Source organism: Kogia breviceps, chromosome 12 (genome assembly GCF_026419965.1).
Source record: "Kogia breviceps isolate mKogBre1 chromosome 12, mKogBre1 haplotype 1, whole genome shotgun sequence".
NCBI lineage: Eukaryota > Metazoa > Chordata > Mammalia > Artiodactyla > Physeteridae > Kogia > Kogia breviceps.
The window spans coordinates 97,155,864-97,175,423 of NC_081321.1; the positions used below are offsets into that span (position 1 = coordinate 97,155,864).

General features: G+C 53.4%; 1 protein-coding gene across 10 annotated transcripts in view; it reads right to left on the reverse strand.

The window, feature by feature from the left end:
* The window catches only part of TTLL1 (TTL family tubulin polyglutamylase complex subunit L1), a 32,270-nt gene that overhangs the window by 8,329 nt on the left and 4,381 nt on the right, over positions 1–19,560 (reverse strand). For 7 of the 10 annotated variants that reach the window (XM_059080930.2, XM_067010350.1, XM_067010351.1 and 4 more), the window contains 6 exons: positions 17,158–17,274; positions 10,506–10,714; positions 8,405–8,585; positions 7,084–7,218; positions 6,035–6,143; positions 1,609–1,752 (listed from right to left, as the gene is read on the reverse strand). In XM_059080930.2, the coding sequence (XP_058936913.1) occupies positions 1,609–1,752; positions 6,035–6,143; positions 7,084–7,218; positions 8,405–8,585; positions 10,506–10,714; positions 17,158–17,270 (891 nt within the window). In that variant the 5' untranslated portion in view covers positions 17,271–17,274. Of the gene's footprint in view, positions 1–1,608; positions 1,753–6,034; positions 6,144–7,083; positions 7,219–8,404; positions 8,586–10,089; positions 10,246–10,505; positions 10,715–17,157; positions 17,275–19,560 lie in introns of those variants that run through there. The other 3 variants (XM_067010353.1, XM_067010352.1, XM_067010354.1) reach the window with 2 other exon arrangements.

The window sequence follows — 19,560 nt, forward strand, 5'->3', positions numbered from 1 at the left end:
AACCAGCCCCAGAGGTCAGGGTCGTGATCCCAGTTTCACAGAGGAGACCCCCGAGGCCCACGGAGGGCAGGCACTTGTGCCACGTTGCCAGGCGGCACGCGGTGGCTTCGGCTTGAAATCTGAGCCCAGGACTCCCCCCACATCCGCACCGTGACCCCCCACCCAAGCGTCGAGGTTCAAGGCGTGGCTTCCATGGGGTAAGAGACGTGGAACCCTGAGATGCCTCTCTCCAACAGCTAACTAGACTAACTAGACCCTGGGTGTTTCCCCATCGAGTCCTCCCTGTGGGCCCGAGACGCAGACTGAAGGCCCAGGCAGGGCTCATCAGCACTTGGTGAAACAGGAAGGGCTCGATTCAAGACACAGGAAAGCCAAGGTGTCCACTGGAGGGTCGCCTTTCCTGTCCATAATTTTCTTTACACAGTTGTTTCAACAGAGCTTTTCATGTACAGGAGAATTAGTAGAAGTTGGCATTTTCAAAGATAAAAATGGGAGAGCAGGGCTTCCCTGGTGGCGCAGTGGCTGAGAGCCCGCCTGCCGATGCAGGGGACGCGGGTTCGTGCCCCGGTCCGGGAAGATCCCACGTGCCGCGGAGCAGCTGGGCCCGTGAGCCGTGGCCGCTGGGCCTGCGCGTCCGGAGCCTGTGCTCCGCAACGGGAAAGGCCACAACAGTGAGAGGCCCGCGTACCACAAAAGAAAAAAAAAAAAAAAAAAAAAAAAAAAAAGGGAGAGCAAATTCCCCAGCGGTCCAGTGGTTAGGGCTGCTGTGGCCCAGCTTCAGTCCCCGGTCGGGGAAGTAAGATCCTGCAAGCCGCACAGAGCCGCCAAAGGGGGCAAAGAAAAAAAGGGGGGAGAGAGGGCCTTAATCGTCCGCTGAGAAGGTTTCACATAAATATTTTCACACACATCCACCGTGCCGCCCAACCCACATCACACTTTCTCCAGAAGAGCGAGATCTCCCCACGTTTCCGACGCCAGCGAGTGAGGCTCTTTTCACAGCCCCTCAACCCCAGTGTGTGGGCACCGCTCCAGCCTGCCCACCGGTCTCTGCACCAGAAATAGCGGCCTTCATGCTGGCACTCCAGGGTTTATTCTTTTCTTTGCCTTTGAAAATAGATGCACACCTGCTTTAGAACGGTGACACGGAATGCAAAAACTGCAAACCAGCCAACAGATAGGAGACTTGAGTAAAAAAAGAAAGAGAGGCTCTCTCCAGCCCTAAATGTCCATGAAACAGCAAAGCAGGAAGCCTAAAAATAGGGAGGCTGCTGAAAAGTCCATCTCCGAAGCATCAGCTTACGACAAAATACTCATTCTCGACTCAGTGGGCACAGAGGAGCCGATGATGACGTCACGAGGTCCCTGCCCTTCTGTAGACGTTCCAGGGCCATGGCTGCAGCAACTCCGGCCACGAGCCAGCCCCTCTCCCTTCCTGAGACCACCCTGGCCTCTGGCAGACGTGTAGGAGGTGAGACCCTAAAAACAGCTGTTTTTTAACAAATGAACCACCTGCACCCCCAAATCCCAAACTCTTGCCAGGCTTGCGTGGTCTCCTTCGCTCTCCCTGCTCCCGGGGCTCCCCGCCCCCCCAGCACTCCTGGGACTCACCGCCACGGCCTTCAGGGACTGCACGATGATCCAGTGGATCTCGTCGAACAGCTTGCTGGTCACCTCCTTGCCCCGGATGCTCTCCAGGTAGAGCCGCAGGTTACTCACGGTCCACTTGCCCCCGTGGATGTGGTTGTAGTCCTCCTGGCCACAGAAAAGGGGGTGGGGCCCCGGCAACGCTCCCAGAGGGACCCAGCGCTTGCTCTCACCCTTGAGCGTTTCCTGGTGCCCCTCGGGGGGCGGGGGGGGGGCAGGCACCCGGGAGCGAAGCAGATGGGCCCTGCCCCCTGGGGACATGGGCCTCCTACACGTGCAAGTTTGTAAAATACAGTTGTCCCTCGGTTTCCACAGGGGATTGGTTCCAGGACCCCCCTCGGATTCCAAACTCCTTGGCCGCCTAAGTCCCTTATATAAAATGACATAGTATTTGTCCGTAACCTACACACATCCTCCCCATCTCCTGTGTACTTTACATCATCTCTAGATTACTTATAATACCTAATGTGATGTAAATGCTATGCAGATTGGTGTAAACACAACATAAATGCTACGAAAAGAGTTGCCATTGAGCAGCAAATTCAAGTTTTGCTGTTTTGGAAGTTTCTGGAATTTTTTTTTTGTTTGTTTTCCTGAATTTTCTTTGTTTGGTTGCTTCGCACAGCTTGCAGGATCTTAGTTCCCCAACCAGGGATGGAACCCACGCGTCCTTCAGTGGAAGCGCAGAGTCTTAACCACTGGACTGCCGGGGAAGTCCCTTTCCGAATATTTTTCAACCCACAGCTTGTTGAATCCACAGATGTGGAGCCCTCGGATATGGAGGGCCGACTACACTCAACTCTGTAGTATTCTCATAATCAATGCTTTATCCCTTACAGTGCGTGCTGTGGATGGAGTGCCCCCCAGACACCCCTTCAAGACCAAGGCGCTCCTTCTCGCAGCACAGACCCTTTCAGGGTGCTGCCCTCGGTTAAAAGGACCTGCCTAGTCCAACCCCTCCTCGGGCAGCCCACAGCCGGTGAGGGGTTGGTACCCGGGTATTGGCCCCTGTCTCCGTCTGGGACAGCGCTTCAGGGGCACTCAGCTGCAGAGCACGCTGACGTTGGCTGGGGCCCCTGCTGCAGCTGTGTCCCCTCTGCCCGATCTGGCTCCCCCCAACTCCTGGTGTTGCCCCTGACATCGTGCCCCAGTAAACCTCCTGCACGCTCATCTCTGCCTCTGTTTCCTGGAGAAGCCGACCTGGGACACAGCGTGCCCCGGGCACGATGGTTTAAGAGACCCCACACATGAACCTCCCTCACAGCGTCCCAGCCGTCTGAGAGACTCGGGCTCAGAGAGGCCCCGTTACTTGCCCAAGCTTTCAGCCTGGCTGTGACAGAGCTGGGACCTTAGCCCAGGTTTTCCGATGCCAGTTCAGTGCTCTTTCTATTTCTCTGACCCTGAACATTAATTCTCCACACGCTGCCTCTTTGGAGGCAAAAAGCTAGAAAATACTGAAGTATATTAGAAAGTTATGAGACTGAGATTTCATTTTCTAAGTATAAAGTTGGTAACTGTGAACTAAAACAAAATCAGCCTAATAAGGAACAAACTCAAAGCAGACTGTTTACATGTAAAAGCAAAGAATTATCCATATTTTTAAAAACATCTTTTCAAGGTCAGAGACAAATTCCTTTTACATGTCAGTTCTTACTAAAATGCCTCAAAAGATGAGGTGCCCAAGCTTGTTCCCCTCAAACAGGCTCTCAAATATATTACTTGGTGTTTGTATTCCTAAAAAAAGGACTGTATCCCTAAAATAAATTATAGGAAAAACTAGGCTAACTGTCCAGCAATACCTTTTCTTTTCCGATATACAGATTCTCTTTACTATCAAGAAAAATTTGTTTACTTAAAAAAAAAAAAAAAAACAGTTCCAGAGGCATAAAGTATACACTTTATGCAAAACACTGTCTTACACGTGCATAGATATAAAAAGTACAGAGACAAAATAATGATACCGGGCTTCCCTGGTGGCGCAGTGGTTGGGAGTCCGCCTGCCGATGCGGCGGACGCGGGTTCGTACCCCGGTCCGGGAGGATCCCACGTGCCGCGGGGCGGCTGGGCCCGTGAGCCATGGCCGCTTGGCCTGTGCATCCGGAGCCTGTGCTCCACGGCGGGGAGAGGCCACAACGGTGTGAGAGGCCCACGTACCACACACACAAAAAAGTAATGATACAAAAAGCGCCTGCTTTCTGGCCGTAGGAAAGTTATTTTATCAGAGTTATCTCAGAACATTCTTCTCCTATCAACTTGCAAACATTGCGCATTTCAGGACCCACCCCTGCTCTTTCAGCTCCTCTCCCTCCACCCTGGGAAACCCGCCAGCAGTCACCGTTAAGCCAGCCTCCTGGCAGGCCCCACACCCCACCCCTGCACTCTCAAGGCAGCACTGAGGTCTCCTGACCTTTCCTTACACTCGGTCCTTTGCAATCTGCCCCTCTGGCTGGACTCGGAGCTTCCTGAGGGCAGACACGTATCTCATCACCCTCTCCAGAGTGCGGGGTGGCGCTCTGCCCCCAGGGGCCCTCAGTGGACAGGCAGATCCACTGGTCCACAGCATTTCTGTGTTCAATATAACATCTATTCTCTACGCAATGCTAAATTAGGGCCATGTGAATGAAGCTTTCATTCAAGGGTGAAACGGAAGCTTCTCGGAGTAACCTCTTTCTTACATTAAAAAGCGAAGCATTTAGAAATAGGAAGAATATGGAAAGCACTGCTGCTTGCGGTGCATGTAGAGATGCCAGGCTGCAGACAGCCTCAGCGCTCTCCTTCTGTCTTTTTAAAAAGAATGGTTTCTTTTCCTTATTGATGGAAGTAGTGACCCCGTGTTTGATGTCCTGAGAAGGCGCATCAAATGGGACCCTCCCAATTTCAGTCTGGGCCCCCCAGGGTGAGGCAGCTTAGCAGGCCAACACATCATGCACTGTCCTCAGGACACCAGGTGGACCCGAGGTCGGTCAGTCATTTCCCACCCCCCACCCAGACCTCACGAAAAGTGCTACTTGGTTATGAAGGGTGTGGCGTCAATGCTCAGCTTTCCCCAGATGGCTGATAAGTTCTGTGCTGTGTGCCCTGAAAGACCATTTTCCCGAATTCTTATGAGTAAAGCCTTGGCCGAGTCACCCCTTCTCCTCTAACGGTGAACACTGTAACGACAACGCTCCCTGGGGAAGGTAAAAACCAGGGCGCCTGTTTGAGAGGGAGGCTGGGTGACTTGCCCGAGTCACCCAGAGGTTAAGAGACGGGCATGGGACCGGGCCCAGGCTGGTCCGACCAAACCCTTCAGTAGGTTACTCAGAAAAGCTTGTTTTCTATCACTATGTACCCTCCTTCTATTCAAATGATCGAAAGACTAGAGGATTCAGGCTTCCATTCAAGCAAGACCCAAACAGAAGAGTCTCTCCTACAGAAATGAGACCTTCAGGCCTTGTTCACCAGGACTGGACTATAGTCCCAAAGCCTGCACAGAACCTACCACGTCCCGTGTCCCGGCCTCCGTCCCGTGTCCCGGCCTCCGTCCCGTGTCCCGGCCTCCGCTGGCCTCTACAGGGCCCTCTCACTCCACGCCCCCTCGCTCGGGGGCTCCGGCTGCCCCGACTCCTTTCAGCTCCTGCGATGCTCCTTCCTGCCACGGGGCCTTGGCACGTGCTGTGCCCTCTGCTAGGATGCTCCTTCCACTCCTCCACCCAGGGAACCCCCACCCAGACTTCAGCTCTCTGCTCAAGGCCACTTGTGCGTGGCGGCCTCCGGCCACCTGGACTACGGGCTCCTGCATTCCAAGCTCCTCCAGGCCTGCATCTCTACCTGCAGAACGTGCATCTCAGTTGCAGTGTGATTATTTGATGACTGTCTTCCCCCCACAGGCTCTAGGCTCCATGAGAGTAGGGGTGAAGGAAGTTTTTGCCCATAATTGTAGCCCTCAGCATGGGACCAACCCAGACAGGTGCCCAGTCTCCAGTCTTTAACTGAATGACCAAGCACAAGTCCTCTCATATAATCCTCCCACAAGCCCCACGAGGTAATAATATTATCTCCTTTTCCAACTCGAGAGACCCAGGCTTCAAGAGTCAATTAAGTTGCCCAAGGTCCCAGAACTACTTGAATGTGGGACTTTCTCCAAATGCCCCACCCCCAGTGGGACAAGCACACTGGATATTTGAGGCTCCCCCTCCCAATCAGTGCCAGAGCATCTTAAATACAACTCTTAGGCCCACCCATCCTCTCCTGCAAATAGAAAAAGGAAGAAACCCACAAAATCCTCATCAGTGCCAGGGCATCTTAAATTCAACTCCTATACCCACCAAACCCCTCCTGCAAATAGCAAAACAAAGAAACCCGTAAAATCAGTCCATTTCCTCGAGCTCAAGGGAAAAGAAACACTTACCCCGTGTTTCTGGACGGCAACGTTGGTGAGATGAACAAACATGTTGTCCAGCTCACTGGTACTCGGGGTGTATTTCACTGTGCAAAAGCGGCAGAATCCAAGTTTATACCTAAGTGGGAATTCAGATTAAATTCAATACTCTGGGGACTTCCCTGGTGGCGCAGTGGGTAAGACTCCGCGCTCCCAATGCAGGGGGCCTGGGTTCGATCCCTGGCTGGGGAACTAGATCCCACATGCGTGCCACAACTAAGACCCGGTGCAACCAAATAAATAAATAAATATTTTTAAAAAAATAAAAATAAAAAAATAAATTCAATACTCTGAGGACAAGCGTAAACAAAATATAACACTTTTTTTTTCTCTTAAAAGGGCTGCTTGTTGTTTTAAACTTTTTAAACAGCTGCTTTGTTATTTTTTATGGTTCTTTTTCTATAACAGCTTTATTAAGATATAATTTACGTGTCGTATAACTCATCCACAGAAAGTGTACAACTCAACGGTTTTTGGTACATTCAGAGATGTGCAGCCATCACCACGATCAATTTTACATCTGCATCACCCCGGAAAGAGACCCTGTGACCACCACTAGTCACTTCCCAACTCTGGTGCTGGGCAAACACTGATCTACTTTCTGTTTCTACGGTTTTGCCTCTTCTGGGTGCGTCACATAAACGGAATTGTACAACATGCGGCCTTCTGTGTCTGGCGTCTTTCTCTGAGTATCTCTGTAAGGGTAAGAGAGTTGCTTTTTGTCTTCAAGATTCACATTCGTGTCAGTTACTGCCTTACTCAACATGGATCACATGCCAGGCGCTACTCGTACGGGGGGTTTGAGCAACCCTTGCGAGGTCTCCGAGGAGTAGGAAGTATCGCGTCAGAGCACGGTCTTTTTTTGGCCAGAGCGCGCGTTATGCGGGAATCTCAGCTCCCCAACCAGAAATCGAACCCGGGCCCCGCCTCAGTGGAAGGAAGCCAAGTCCTAACCACTGGACCACCAGGGAATTCCCAAAGCACAGTCTAAAGAATGGAAACAAAACTCGGGCTCTTACATGTAGCAGCGCAGTGGGCGGTACGTAGACACCAGAACATACAAGCGTAGGTCAAACTTCCTGCCGCCGATTAGTAACGGGTTGCTGATGTATAGAGAGATCACGTAGGCTTCCTTGGTAGACTGAGTCATGAACCTGGGCGTGTCAAAGTCGAGGTTAGATGCAAAGATCAGAGGTCTCATAGAGAACAGACTTGCGGCTGCCAAGGGGGAGGGGGTCAGGGAGGGATGGATTGGGAGTTAGGGGTCAGCAGTCGCAAACTATTACATATAGGACGGATAAACAACAAGGTCCTCCTGTACAACACAGGGAGAAATATTCAAATATCCTGCGATAAACCATAATGGAAAAGAATATGAAAAAGAATCTATATATGTATAACTGAATCACTGCTGTACAGCAGAAATGAAAGCAGCAATGTAAATCAACTGTACTTCAATAAAATAAATTAAAAAAAAAAAGACCAGAGGTCTTTAGTCAGCCGGTGACAAGCTCGGCGCCTCTCAATAAGTGAGAGGCCAGTGCACGGGGAGAAAACAAGTGGTGGGGGGTGTCCACAGAGGAACCCCCGGGTGCTGGCATCACTCAGTCAGACTTAAACGCAGGACACAAGGAGGCATCCCTGCCACTCCTGGGAATTCGGGGGGGGCCATCGGCCCACCCGGAAAGGATGGCGCCAGTGGTGGCCTCCAGGCACTTCCCGGCAGCTAAGCACCTCGAAGAGGCAGCGAGTGAGCCTTAGACGAAACCTCCTGGTGTCCTCCGTTCTGAGGGGCCCCCAACCCAGAGAGGAGACCTGACCTGACCGCCACGTAGGTCTTCTCTTACACTGACCGCAAGTGCCGCCTGGCGCTCGGGTCCACCCCCACCTCGACCCCGCGAGGCTGGTGCTGTTTGTGTCCCCAGTTTAGCCGGATGAACAACCCAAGAGTCTATACAACAAAACTTACTCAGGTGCTGAGTGTCAGACAGCGGCTCAAGCCCAGGCACTCGGGTGTTAAGCACATGCTTCGTCGCCTCAGAAGCACCAGGACTGGACGGGTGTCCCCCCGGCTTTCAGGACACAGAGCGGCCGGCGAGGCTCCCTGCTCCTGTGACCTTACGCCACTTTACCCACCATCCCCAGCTGAGATTCTACGACTGGTGACGCTACAGTGGCCGCAGAGCCTTGCCCTGCTGCCGCGTGTATACCTGCACAAATGCTGCACACCTGGAAAAGCAAGCGAGGGCGCCCCCGCACACCCCCCCCCCGGCCGTGGCCAAGAGACTGAGGACGACGTGAGATGGCTGGGAAGTACATGCAACGGGCTCCCCCACTTACGAAGATGTTTTGCTGTCCCGGGACCACTTTTTGATTTGCGAGAGCTTGTTGATCAGAAAGATGCCCTTTCCCTGGGCTCTGCCACAAGGTTTCATGATCCAGGTGCTGGAGGGGCTTTTCCTGAACTCCTCCACGAACAGGTTGTAGTCGGCGGGCAGCATGTAGGTGACGGGGACAAAGTCTGAGGGTGACAGAGAGGGGACGGCGGTGAGCCAGCCCGCCGGGGGCCACGGGCAGAAAGGTGCTGCCCCTGCCTCTTGGGGCCTGTTTCACTACTTCACGCCCCCGCCCAGCATCTCACGGGGCAAGGGCTTCTGCAGCTCAATCCCGGTACAACCCAGGCAACACCTTGTTGTGTTTTGCTTCACAGATAATGCGTTTTTTACAAACTGAAGGTCTGTGGCAACCCTGCGTGGAGCAAGTCTATCGGCACCATTTTTCCAAGAGCGTTTGTTCACTTTGTGTCTCTGTGTCACGTTTTGGTAATTCTCGCAGTTATTTCAAACTTTTTCATTATTATTTTGTTTGCTACGGTGATCTGAAATCAGTGATCTCTGACGTCACTACTGCAAAAAAATTACAACTCACTGAAGGCTCGGATGATGGTTAACATTTCTAAGCAATAAAGTATTTTTAAATTAAGGTAATGTAGGGACTTCCCTGGTGGCGCAGTGGTTAAGAATCCGCCCGCCAATGCAGTGGACACGGGTTCGATCCCTGGTCCGGGAGGATCCCACGTGCCACGGAGCGACTAAGCCCGTGCGCCACAACTGCTGAGCCCGCGCTCTAGAGCCCGCGAGCCGCAACTACTGAGCCCACGTGCCACAACTACTGAAGCCCGCGCGCCTAGAGCCCGTGCTCCACCACAAGAGAAGCCACCACAATGAGAGGCCTGAGAACCGCAACGAAGAGTAGCCCCTGCTCGCTGCAACTAGAGAAAAGCCCGCGTGCAGCAACAAAGAGCCCACGCCTCCAAAAACATAATTAATTAAGGTATGTACATTGACTTTTTTAAAGACATAATGCTACTGTACACTTGATAGACTATAGTTTAGCATAAGGATAACTTTTATATGCAGTGGGAAACCAAAACACTTCATGCGGCTTGCTTTTATTGTGGTATCCTCTTTATTTTATTTTAAAACTTCATTCTTTTTATTTGTTTATTTATTTATTTTGGGCCACACCATGCAGCTTGCAGGATCTTAGTTCCCTGACCAGGGATTGAACCCGGGCCCCTGGCAGTGGAAGCGTGGAGTCCTAACCACTGGACCGCCAGGGAAGTCCCATTGTGGTAACGTGCTTTATTTTGGTGGTCCGGAACTGAACCCACCATACCTCTGAGGTCTGCCCGTAACGAGTTTTCTCTTTTAGCTGTGTGCTAAGTACTTTACAAATCTGTATCATTTAATCCCCACAGCAAACTGTAAGGTAGGTATTGTTATCATTCCCATTTATCAGATTAGGAAACGAGGCCCAGAGAGGTCACTTAGGTACTTCTCCCCACGTGTGCAAAAGGGATTCTGAAATAACCCGACAGCCCAGCTTTTCTCACCAGGTGGGGCAGGGATGCACTGCGCTCCCCAGGCTTTGCTGGACGCGGTAATGATCCCTCCTGGCAGTCTGCAGCTCAGGGAGTGTCCCCCACGCCCACCACCTCCTGTGCACATTCCCAAGGCACTCACACGAACTCAGATTCCAAGCAGAGCCCCCTCCCCCAGTTCTGGAGACGCCAGGAATGAAAGAGGTGCCCACGAACACGTCCATCCGTCAAAGCCAGCAGTCACCATCTCGCGGTCTTGCGCCACTGGGGAATACTCCGCTATCTATTTAAAACATGAGGCCGGGGGCTTCCCTGGTGGTGCAGTGGTTGAGAATCCGCCTGCCAATGCAGGGGCCACGGGTTCGTGCCCCGGTCCGGGAGGATCCCACATGCCGCGGAGCGGCTGGGCCCGTGAGCCATGGCCGCTGAGCCTGCGCGTCCGGAGCCTGTGCTCCGCAACGGGAGAGGCCACGACAGTGAGAGGCCCGCGTACCACACAAAAACAAACAAACAAAAAAAACAAAAAAAAAACATGAGGCCGGTGGGAAGGACACAAACCCAGGTAGAGGTATTTCCCACTTTCGTCCTTCTCTGCCAAAGGACTCCCTTCCTTCTCCAGCTCTTTCCTGTATCTCTTGATGTTTTTCACCATCAGATCCTTCCGCGTCAGTTCATAGTGGTTCGGGAAGTGGTTGACGATTTGATCATCTGAGAGCCGGTAGCCAGTTTCGACACTAAAAACATTGCGGATGGTTTGCACACTCATCCTGAAAGAGAAGCACAGCAGGGATGTGCAGGACAGCAGCTCAGAATGTGTCCGTGTGGAGGCGGGTGTCATTAAAGCCCGGGGACTCCTGACCGGGAAGCATGCTCCCTCGGAAGCTTACCTGTCCCCCAGCCCGGCACCGAGCCAGGAGGTGCCCGGCCCCCAGCGGCAGGCTGTGTGTCCGCTGGCTGTACCTCAACTATCTGAGGCAGGGGCTGTTTTGACTCTCTGCCCTAACTGGTTGTTGTACTCTCTGGCACAGAGTAGATGCTCGATAAATGTTTATCAGTTGATGATAACATTGATTTTGATACCAAATTAGTGAAAGTCAGATTCTGAAGTCAGGAAACTCATTGACTCAATATCTGCACCCAAAGTCAGGAAGGACAGGGACCCCCTAAAACCAAAACCCCAGGGACTTCCGTGGCGGTCCAGTGGTTAAGAGTCCGTGCTTCATCTGCAAGGGGTGCGGGTTCCATCCCTGGTCAGGAACTAAGATCCCGCATGTCATGTGGCAAACCCAAAAAATTAAAGACAACAAAAAAATAGGGGTTATTTAAGGACCCTGAGTTGGCATGTGATATTCTTGGAGAGACCCCTGACAGGCCAGCTAAACTGCGAAGCCCCCAGTGAAATGCGAGTTGAAAGAGAAATGGATTCCTTCTCATCCTCTAAGAAAGCCAGTCTCCCTGCCACATCTGTCTGACTTCCCTAGGCCCCCCCACCCCCCGCAGAGAAGCAGGAAGGACAGAAGGGCTGGCACCCACAAGGGAGTCCTGGAGTCACAAGACAAGGCAAGGTCCTCTCTGTACTCCCTGCCCCCAACCCACCCCCTCCCCATAGCACCAACCAGAGGGTTTCTTTTGATTCCATAATCATTAGAACAAAAGGATTTTAAAAAAAAAGACTTTTTATTATGGGAAAGCTCAAACACACGAAGAAGTATAGAGACAAGTGTAACAGAACCCCGTAATCCTGCTTCAACAGTCACCACGAGGCCAGTCTTGCTTTGCCTGTACCTCACAGCACTGGCTTATTTTGAGGCACTTCCCAGATACCATATCATTTCATCCAAAATATTCCTGTTAGAATCTCTGACAGTTAAGGATTCCTTTTTATATTATATGATATCCTATTTTGTACTGTTATCACAACTAAAAAAAAAAAAAGGAGAGCAGCCAATTCCATTTTTTTTTTTTTTTTTTTTTTTTTTTGCGGTACGCGGGCCTCTCACTGTTGTGGCCGCTCCCGTTGCGGAGCACAGGCTCCGGATGCGCAGGCTCAGCGGCCACGGCTCACGGGCCCAGCCGCTCTGCGGCATGTGGGATCTTCCCGCACCGGGGCACGAACCCTTGTCCCCTGCATCGGCAGGCGGACTCTCAACCACTGCGCCACCAGGGAAGCCCTCCATTTTTTTTTTTTTTTTTTTTTGCCTGCACCACGCAGCTTGCAGGATCTTAGTTCCCAAACCAGGGATCGAACCTGCACCCCCTGCAGTGGAAGCGCAGACTCTTAACCGCTGGACCGCCAGGGAAGCCCCAGGAGCAGTAATCCCTACATATCATCAAATATTACTCAGTGTTCAAATCTCCCCAGTTGTCTGATAAATTTTTTTTTACAACTTTTGCAAATAAGGGCCGGGCCTTCTGATAAGTTGTTCTCTCACACACATCTCTTTATATCTATACACTCTCCCCCAGCCCTCCTTAATTTTTTTCTAGGTAATTTATTTGTTGAAGACACCGGGTATCTGCTCTGTGGGGGTTCTCACAGCTTCCTTATCTATCCTGCTCCCCAGGGCCCTGTACTTCCTGTAAGTTGGGAGTCAGACCTAGAGGTCTGATGAGCTGCAGGCCGACGGGGGCAGAGCTGCGTCCCGGGGTGGCATCCAGCCGGAGAGCCTCTCCCTTCGGGATGTCAGTGACTAGTCAGCTGCACCGCCCAACAGAAATAGAGCGTGACCCACAGCTGCGTCACACAGTGAATTTTCTAGTGGTCACATTAGAACAAAAGTGAAAGGGGGACTCCCCTGGTGGCCCAGTGGTGGGGAATCCGCCTGCCGATGCAGGGGACATGGGTTCAAACCCTGGTCCGGGAAGATCCCACGTGCCGCGGAGCGGCTAAGCCCGTGCACCACAGCTACTGAGCCCGCATGCCACAACTACTGAAGCCCGCGCACCTAGAGCCCGTGCTGCGCAACAAGAGAAGCCACCGCATGAGAAGCCCGCGCACCGTCAACGAAGAGTAGCCCCCGCTCGCCGCAACTAGAGAAAGCCCGCGCGCAGCAACGAAGACCCAAAGCAGCCAAAAAAAAAAAAAAAAAGTTAGAGGTGAAAATAATTTTAATGTATCTTATTTAACCTAATATATCCAAAATATTATCATTTCAACATATTACCAACATAAAAATTTGTGATGAGGAATTTTACATTTGTTTCTTCGTGCTAAAACGGGAGCGTACATCTCACTCCGGCACATACATCTCTGTCTGGACCAGCCACACTTAAGTGTCCTATTGTCCTGTGGTCAGCGGCCTCCGTCCTGCACAGGCATAGGTCCTTATGTCGTGAGGGGTTGCAAAACGGTGAAATTCTCCTTTTTCATTCCTCCTTCATTTATTGGCAGGAATGTTTCTACAAGGAGAAACTTCCCTCCGTCAACAATTTAGATAACCCATGAATGGTTCCTACAGGGAAGACTGAGTAAGTGTGTGACTCTTTCCCTTTACCGGTTTTCAAAATAGTGAGCTGCTTCCCTACCACCCGCAGACGTCTGATGAGCTGCGTCTGGGAACCTATCACTGCAAAACAAATTACCCCACGTTAGTTACTTAAGACAACCACCATTTTATGATATCTTGAGGTTTTGTGGGTCAAGAACTTGGGCAGGGCTCCACTGAGTGCTCTGCCCCACGCAGCACTGAGGTCGCTGGGTGGGATTCAGCCGGCTGGTCTGGGGGCCCCGAGAAGGCTTCTTCCACGCCCGGCACCTGGGCAGGCACGGCTGGAAGGTGGGCGCAGCTGCAACTTCTCCAGCACGACGGCCAGCCTTCTCACGTGGCAGCTCGGGGCTCCCGCAAGGGGGTTCCCACACAGGAGGAGGAAGCTGCTGGTTTCTTAAGGCCTGGATCACACTGGCCAAAGCAGTCACAGAGCCCACCCAAGGTCAGGAGGAGGGGAACGAAGACCCCATCTGCAGACGGAAGTGGTGTCGAAAACGCTGTGGCCACTTTAATGTGCCACAAATTATGTGGGGTTTTGTTCTGTTTCCGTTCTTTTGGGGGGCATTTTTATGAACTCATAGATTCAAACATGATCCATGAGTGTCAGTCTGCGTTAATTATTCTTACGGAAGCTCTAGTTGTCCCTGTTTTGGGCGGAAGGAACTCTGCAAGTTGTCTCCTGAGTTTTATTAACCTGAATCCAGCAGGCCTCGACGACGTCCTCACCTTCCCATCAGACAAGCTATTCCGAGCTCACCTTGTACAATTCTTCCTGAGGCCCAGCATCAGGCATTTCTCCAAGGCACAAAGGACGCTTTGTTATAAATCAATGTTCACCTACTGTGTAGTGATTGTAAAAAGGGTCCCGATTGTCCACCCCTCAACTCCCATCAGGAGGTAAAATATATTTCCCCTTGAATTGGGGCTGACCTAATGCCTTTCTTTGGCCAAAAAGAAGGGCAGAAGTGACGGTGTGCCATTTCTGAGACTGGCCCCGAAAGGCCTTGAGAGCTACCACCTCCCTCTTGGGCCCCCGACACCACCACAAGCCCAGGCTAGCCGGTTGGAGGGATGTGAGAGATTTGTGGAGAGAAGCCCCTGTCGTCCTAGCCAAGGGCATCCTAGACCAGCCAAGCCTCAGACGACCTGCCAGGTGACAGGAGATGTGCGAGTGGGGCCAGGCAGGAACAGTGAAGCTCTGCCAGACCGAAAGAACCGCTCAGCCAAACCCACAAACTCATGTGCAGCAAAAAATGGTTGTTGTCTCAAGCCCCTAAGTTTGTGGTGTTCGTTACTCACCATCAGTTTGCCAATGGATAACCCACACACCCCCTCCGGGAGAGCCAGTGTTTACCTGTTTCCCACTCCTTCCACTTCCTGCCCACATGCAAGCTGTCTTTGCGCAGCTATTATCAGAATACAAATACAATTTCGTAATATGTTTTTCTTCACACTTACTGTTATTCAGTTTCCCAAACTGCTTTATAATCATCACAATTATTTCAATGGCTGTACCGTAAGCCACTTGGTTAATCTAGTCACCTTTCCCCAACCAGTTAATGTTTAGTTGTTTCCAATATTCTTCCCTAACCAATTTTTAAGACCCGACAGGACACTTAGTGTTTAAAGCGTGAGCTCTCAAGATATCTCAAATATCCAAACTTATCATACTGTGTAGCTCTTTTCTTCTCTCTGTCATTCTCTTGTTGGTTAAGAAGAGCTCCAGAATGTTTCTCAGCATGAAGAAGCAAGCCCTCAAATCCGCCCCCCCCACGCCCATCCCCGGCATGTGACCAGCTGCCCAGAGAAGCCGGAAGAATGCGCTGAGGTCTGCTGTGCCCCACGGCACTGGGCAGTGGACACAAGACAGCAAAGTACAAAATGCTTTCCTGTTCAGCCTGCTCCTCAGAGCTCCCACGAAACAGGGCTCTGGATAAAGGATTTCACTTTACCTTTGAGAAGACAGAACGTAAACTTGACACTAAACCATACACGGGCACTGAACTACTCCATAAACGCCCTCCCTCTCTGCAGTCCACGCTCCTGAAGGGCAACGAGGTTGCAGTTTGTTTGTTTGTTTGTTTACTGGCCGTGCTGCCTGGCTTGTGGGATCTTAGTTTCCCAACGAGGGATGGAACCCAGGCCCTCGGCAGTGAACGCGCAGAGTCCTAACCACTGGACCGCCAGGGAGCTCCCGGGTTGCAGTTTAAAGGCAGGTGACTTCACCGCTGTCAGGAGCAAAGCTAGGGGCGTCTCTCCATCCACCGCCGGGGCTGGAGGCTGGGTGCTGCCTACTCTGTGCCCAGGCCCGGCCAGGCTCCGGGGATGCCGAGATAAGCCAGGCCAGGTCCTCATTCTCCAGGGGTTCACAGTGACGCTGGAAGAGGGGACAGGCCGGGAAATCACAAATCACGGCACTCAGCATTTGCTGCCATGGCACCTGAACAGAGCAGCCTGGGAGGGCACGAGAGGCAGAGGTGGCTTCCAGGGCAGGTGTGCTGGTGCACAAAGGACAGTGACAGCACGTGCCATGCGGCAGGCACTGCCCCGAGTTCTGTGCTTTGCTGCTTCCTCGGAACCTCAATCAACGGTATTTGCAGAGAGAGGCCAAGTCCTCTGCTAACAGCCACCAAGACGGCAGTGGTGGAGCCACGGCTGAAGCCACGCGTGGCTCTGGCTCCAGGATCTGCACGTCTACCCCCTGGATGCACTGCGTCTCCAAATGGGGGGCTGAGGAGGCATAGCAAGCATGGCACGTACAAAGATGGAAAAGAAAGACAGTTTCGGCAGTGGGTCAACAGGGGAAAACGTGCAGCCTGCTGCACTGGCGGGGACTAGGGGAGCAGGGAAAGAGAGGTGGCTGAGAGAAGCCGAGTAACATCTCTCAAGGTGGCGGCGGGGAGAGTGAGTCTGGGGCGGGGGTATGCACAGGGTGACAAAGCCCCTGCCGACCCCGACGTGTGCCCCCACCGGCCCCCTGCCCCCCTCAAAGCTTCACGGCCGTGCTCTGGACCCAGGAGCTGCACAGGGTCGGCGAAGTGCTTGGCTGAGGAGCCGGCAGGGATGTGGAGGCCGCCCCGAGGGAGGGAGCAGACCAGGCCTGGACCAAGGAGGACACAGGACCTCACCCTGAGGAAGTGAGAGGCGGCGAGAGGAGTCTAGGAAGACTCCAGGCTCCTGGCTGGGTGGGTACCACCTGGGCCTCAGTGCCCACACGCTGCTTTTCTAGCCTAACTCGCCTTTCCGTGGTTTTTCGGTCAGTCCGGCCGGCACCCTCTTGGCCTAACGAGAGGGAGGTGAAAGGAAGCAGCGAGCCGTCCCCACAGTCCTGTCCCCGTCCTCCTCCCCACCCCACCCCACAGGATGCTGACCTCCCCAGTGCACCCCGAGGGGCCAGGCAACGGGGCACCACTGTGCCCAGCACCAACTGGAGGCGGGCGGGGCTCTGGCTTCTCACCCAAATTCCCACTGCCCTGCAACCACACTCAGCCGTGCTGAGCCATGCGGGGACTCCCTGATACCCAGGAGCGTGGGACGCTCCACCACGTGTACTAAGCCAGGGCCTCCTCCCCGCGCACGGAGGGCCGGGACGAGAAAAGCGTAGCGGGGAGGCGGCACGAAGGCGCGGAGGCGCCTGCACGGGACAGTCCGTGCGCGGGCGTGGGATGAACCACGCCGGTCAGCGGGCCCTGGCAGGCAAGCAAAGCCTGGCTTATACTTACCAGTAAAAATTCCAGTCCTCGTTTTCTGTCACTTGGACCCATCCTCTCTTTTCAAAGTTATTTATCAGCACCGACTTCTCGATATCAGTGACCCATTTCACTTTGCCTGCCATAACCCTGGAAGAGATCACCTTATCGGAGCCATGAAACTTAACAACTCACGTCCCCCGGCCCAAAGGAGTCCCCCGCACAAGGTGAGCAGACGTCCCCCGCCCCCAGCTCAGTCCTGCCCACGGCGGCTCCCGGCCAGGGCAGGTCACCCCCCCGGGGGACATCGGGCAACGCCGGGAGGCACTTTCGCTTGTCGGGACTGGGGGTGAGGGATGCTTCTGGCGTCCAGTGAGCCGAGGCCAGGGGTGCTGCTCGGCACCCTCTGACGTACAGGATGCCCCACCCCGGTCCCCGCGCACGAAGCAGCCAGCCCCAAAGGCCAGCTGTGCCGAGACTGAGGATCCCGGTTACGTGGGAAGTCAAGGCAGCACACGCTGAACGGCAGCTGTGGCTGGAGCCCCAAGGAGAGGCACCAGGACGGGCGCCGCTGTGAGAGCGGAGGCAGCTGGCCAGGCTGCCCTGAGCGGGGACCCCGGAGCTGACTTCTGACAGGTGCGCGGGAGCTCTCACCCCAGTCTGGGCAGCCCCCGGCCCCTCAAGTTCTGCCTGCCTCCCTGCTGCTGCCCCATTTGCTACACCAGTTCACTCCCTTTGACTGTGGGTGATCTTTTTTAATATTCAATCTATTTGTTTATTTATTTGGGCTGCGCCGGGTCTCAGTTGCGGCACGCGGGATCTTTCTAGTTGCGGCATGTATGCGGGATCTAGTTCCCCGACCAGGGATCGAGCCCGGGCCCCCTGCATTGGGAGCGCGGAGTCTTAGCCACTGGACCACCAGGGAAGTCCCTAACTGTGGGGGATATTAAGTGTTTGTCTGACCACATCAGTCCCGGTGAACAAGCAACGTGGCTCTCACTGTACTTAAAACACGCAGCCCCCTGGCCCTCACCTGCTTTTCCAGGTACATCCTGTGCCACCTTCTCCCTCACCCGCTGTTCCTGCCACACTGGACTTCTCTGCCCACCTCCTCTTCTACCTCAGGGCCTTGGCACATGCTCTGCCTGCAGCACTCCGCCCTGCTCTGCCTGGCCAAGCTACCGCCCACTCGTCTGCCAGCATAAGTGAATGTCACTTCCTCCACAAAGCCTCTCTGACTCTCCAGACCAGCTATGCGGCCCCTTGGCACCCTGCAGTTCTGTCCTTGCTAGAGGGCAGGAGCTGGCTTTCTTTGTCACTGCTTTGCACCCAGGGCCTGGCACCATGCCTGGCATGCAGCAAATGATCACTTCAGAGAGAATGAGAGATTGTGGTCACAGGCCTGTCAGTACCACCATGTGACGTTGAGAAAGTTTCTGGACTTGTTTCCTCCTTTGAATTCTGGTTTTCAAGCTGCTGGGGCAGCCCAGGATTCCAGGCTCCCACCCCAACTCTGACCAGAGAAGGCTGCATTTGTTACACTTCTGTGTACCTCTTCACAGAAGGTGAAGGGCTTTCAGGAAGAAAGGCTTCTGTGAAAAACTGGGCTTGAAAGCCAGGGGACCTGATGAGCCTCGAGGGCTTTTTATGAAACGAGGCACCTCCCCCATGGACTTGTAATAGTTTCACACTTGGGGCAACTTAACAGGGCAGGAAAGGCATGGGACGTAGAGACGGGGACCCAGGTACGTGTCGCCTGGGAAAGGAAAAGAGAAGACACTCTCGTGACAGAATCCACCAGGCGGAGCTCAGGGTGCTTCCACCCAGCGCCAGCCCACTCCCTCCTCGCGCCGCCCTGCAAGGCAGGTGGTGTCATCGAGGCGGGACTGTGGTCAAGCACAGGTCCCGGAGCTTGGGTTTGAGGCCCAGCTCCACCACTCACTAGCTGTGTGACTTTGGGCAAGTTACTTAACCTCTCTGAACTTGTTTCCCCCTCTGTAAAATGGGGATAACAACAGTATCTACCCATGTCATAGGCTGGAGTGAGAAGTAAATGAGTGAACACACGTCAAGCGCCGAGAACAGTGCCTGGCGTATAAGGAAGCGCTCAGGAAGCATCTCACACTACTGCCATCATCCCTGGTTTTCAGAGGAGGAAGCTGAGGCTCAAAGGTTAAAAGCCTGTGTAAGAACAGACCAAAGGGACTGATGGTGGCTTGAGCCAAACCTAGGGTGACCCTACTCTAAACCGCTTTCCACACAGCCCCTCCCTTCCCTCTGTGAACTTGGCCTTCATAAGGATGATGACAACACCCACAGAGTCAAAGTAAGGAATAAATGGAACCGCTCCCTACGAACTCTAAGTGCCACGTGACAGCCACATAAGGCTGCTAACTGATCGGTCACGACCGACGTGCAGGTCAGCAGCCACCACAC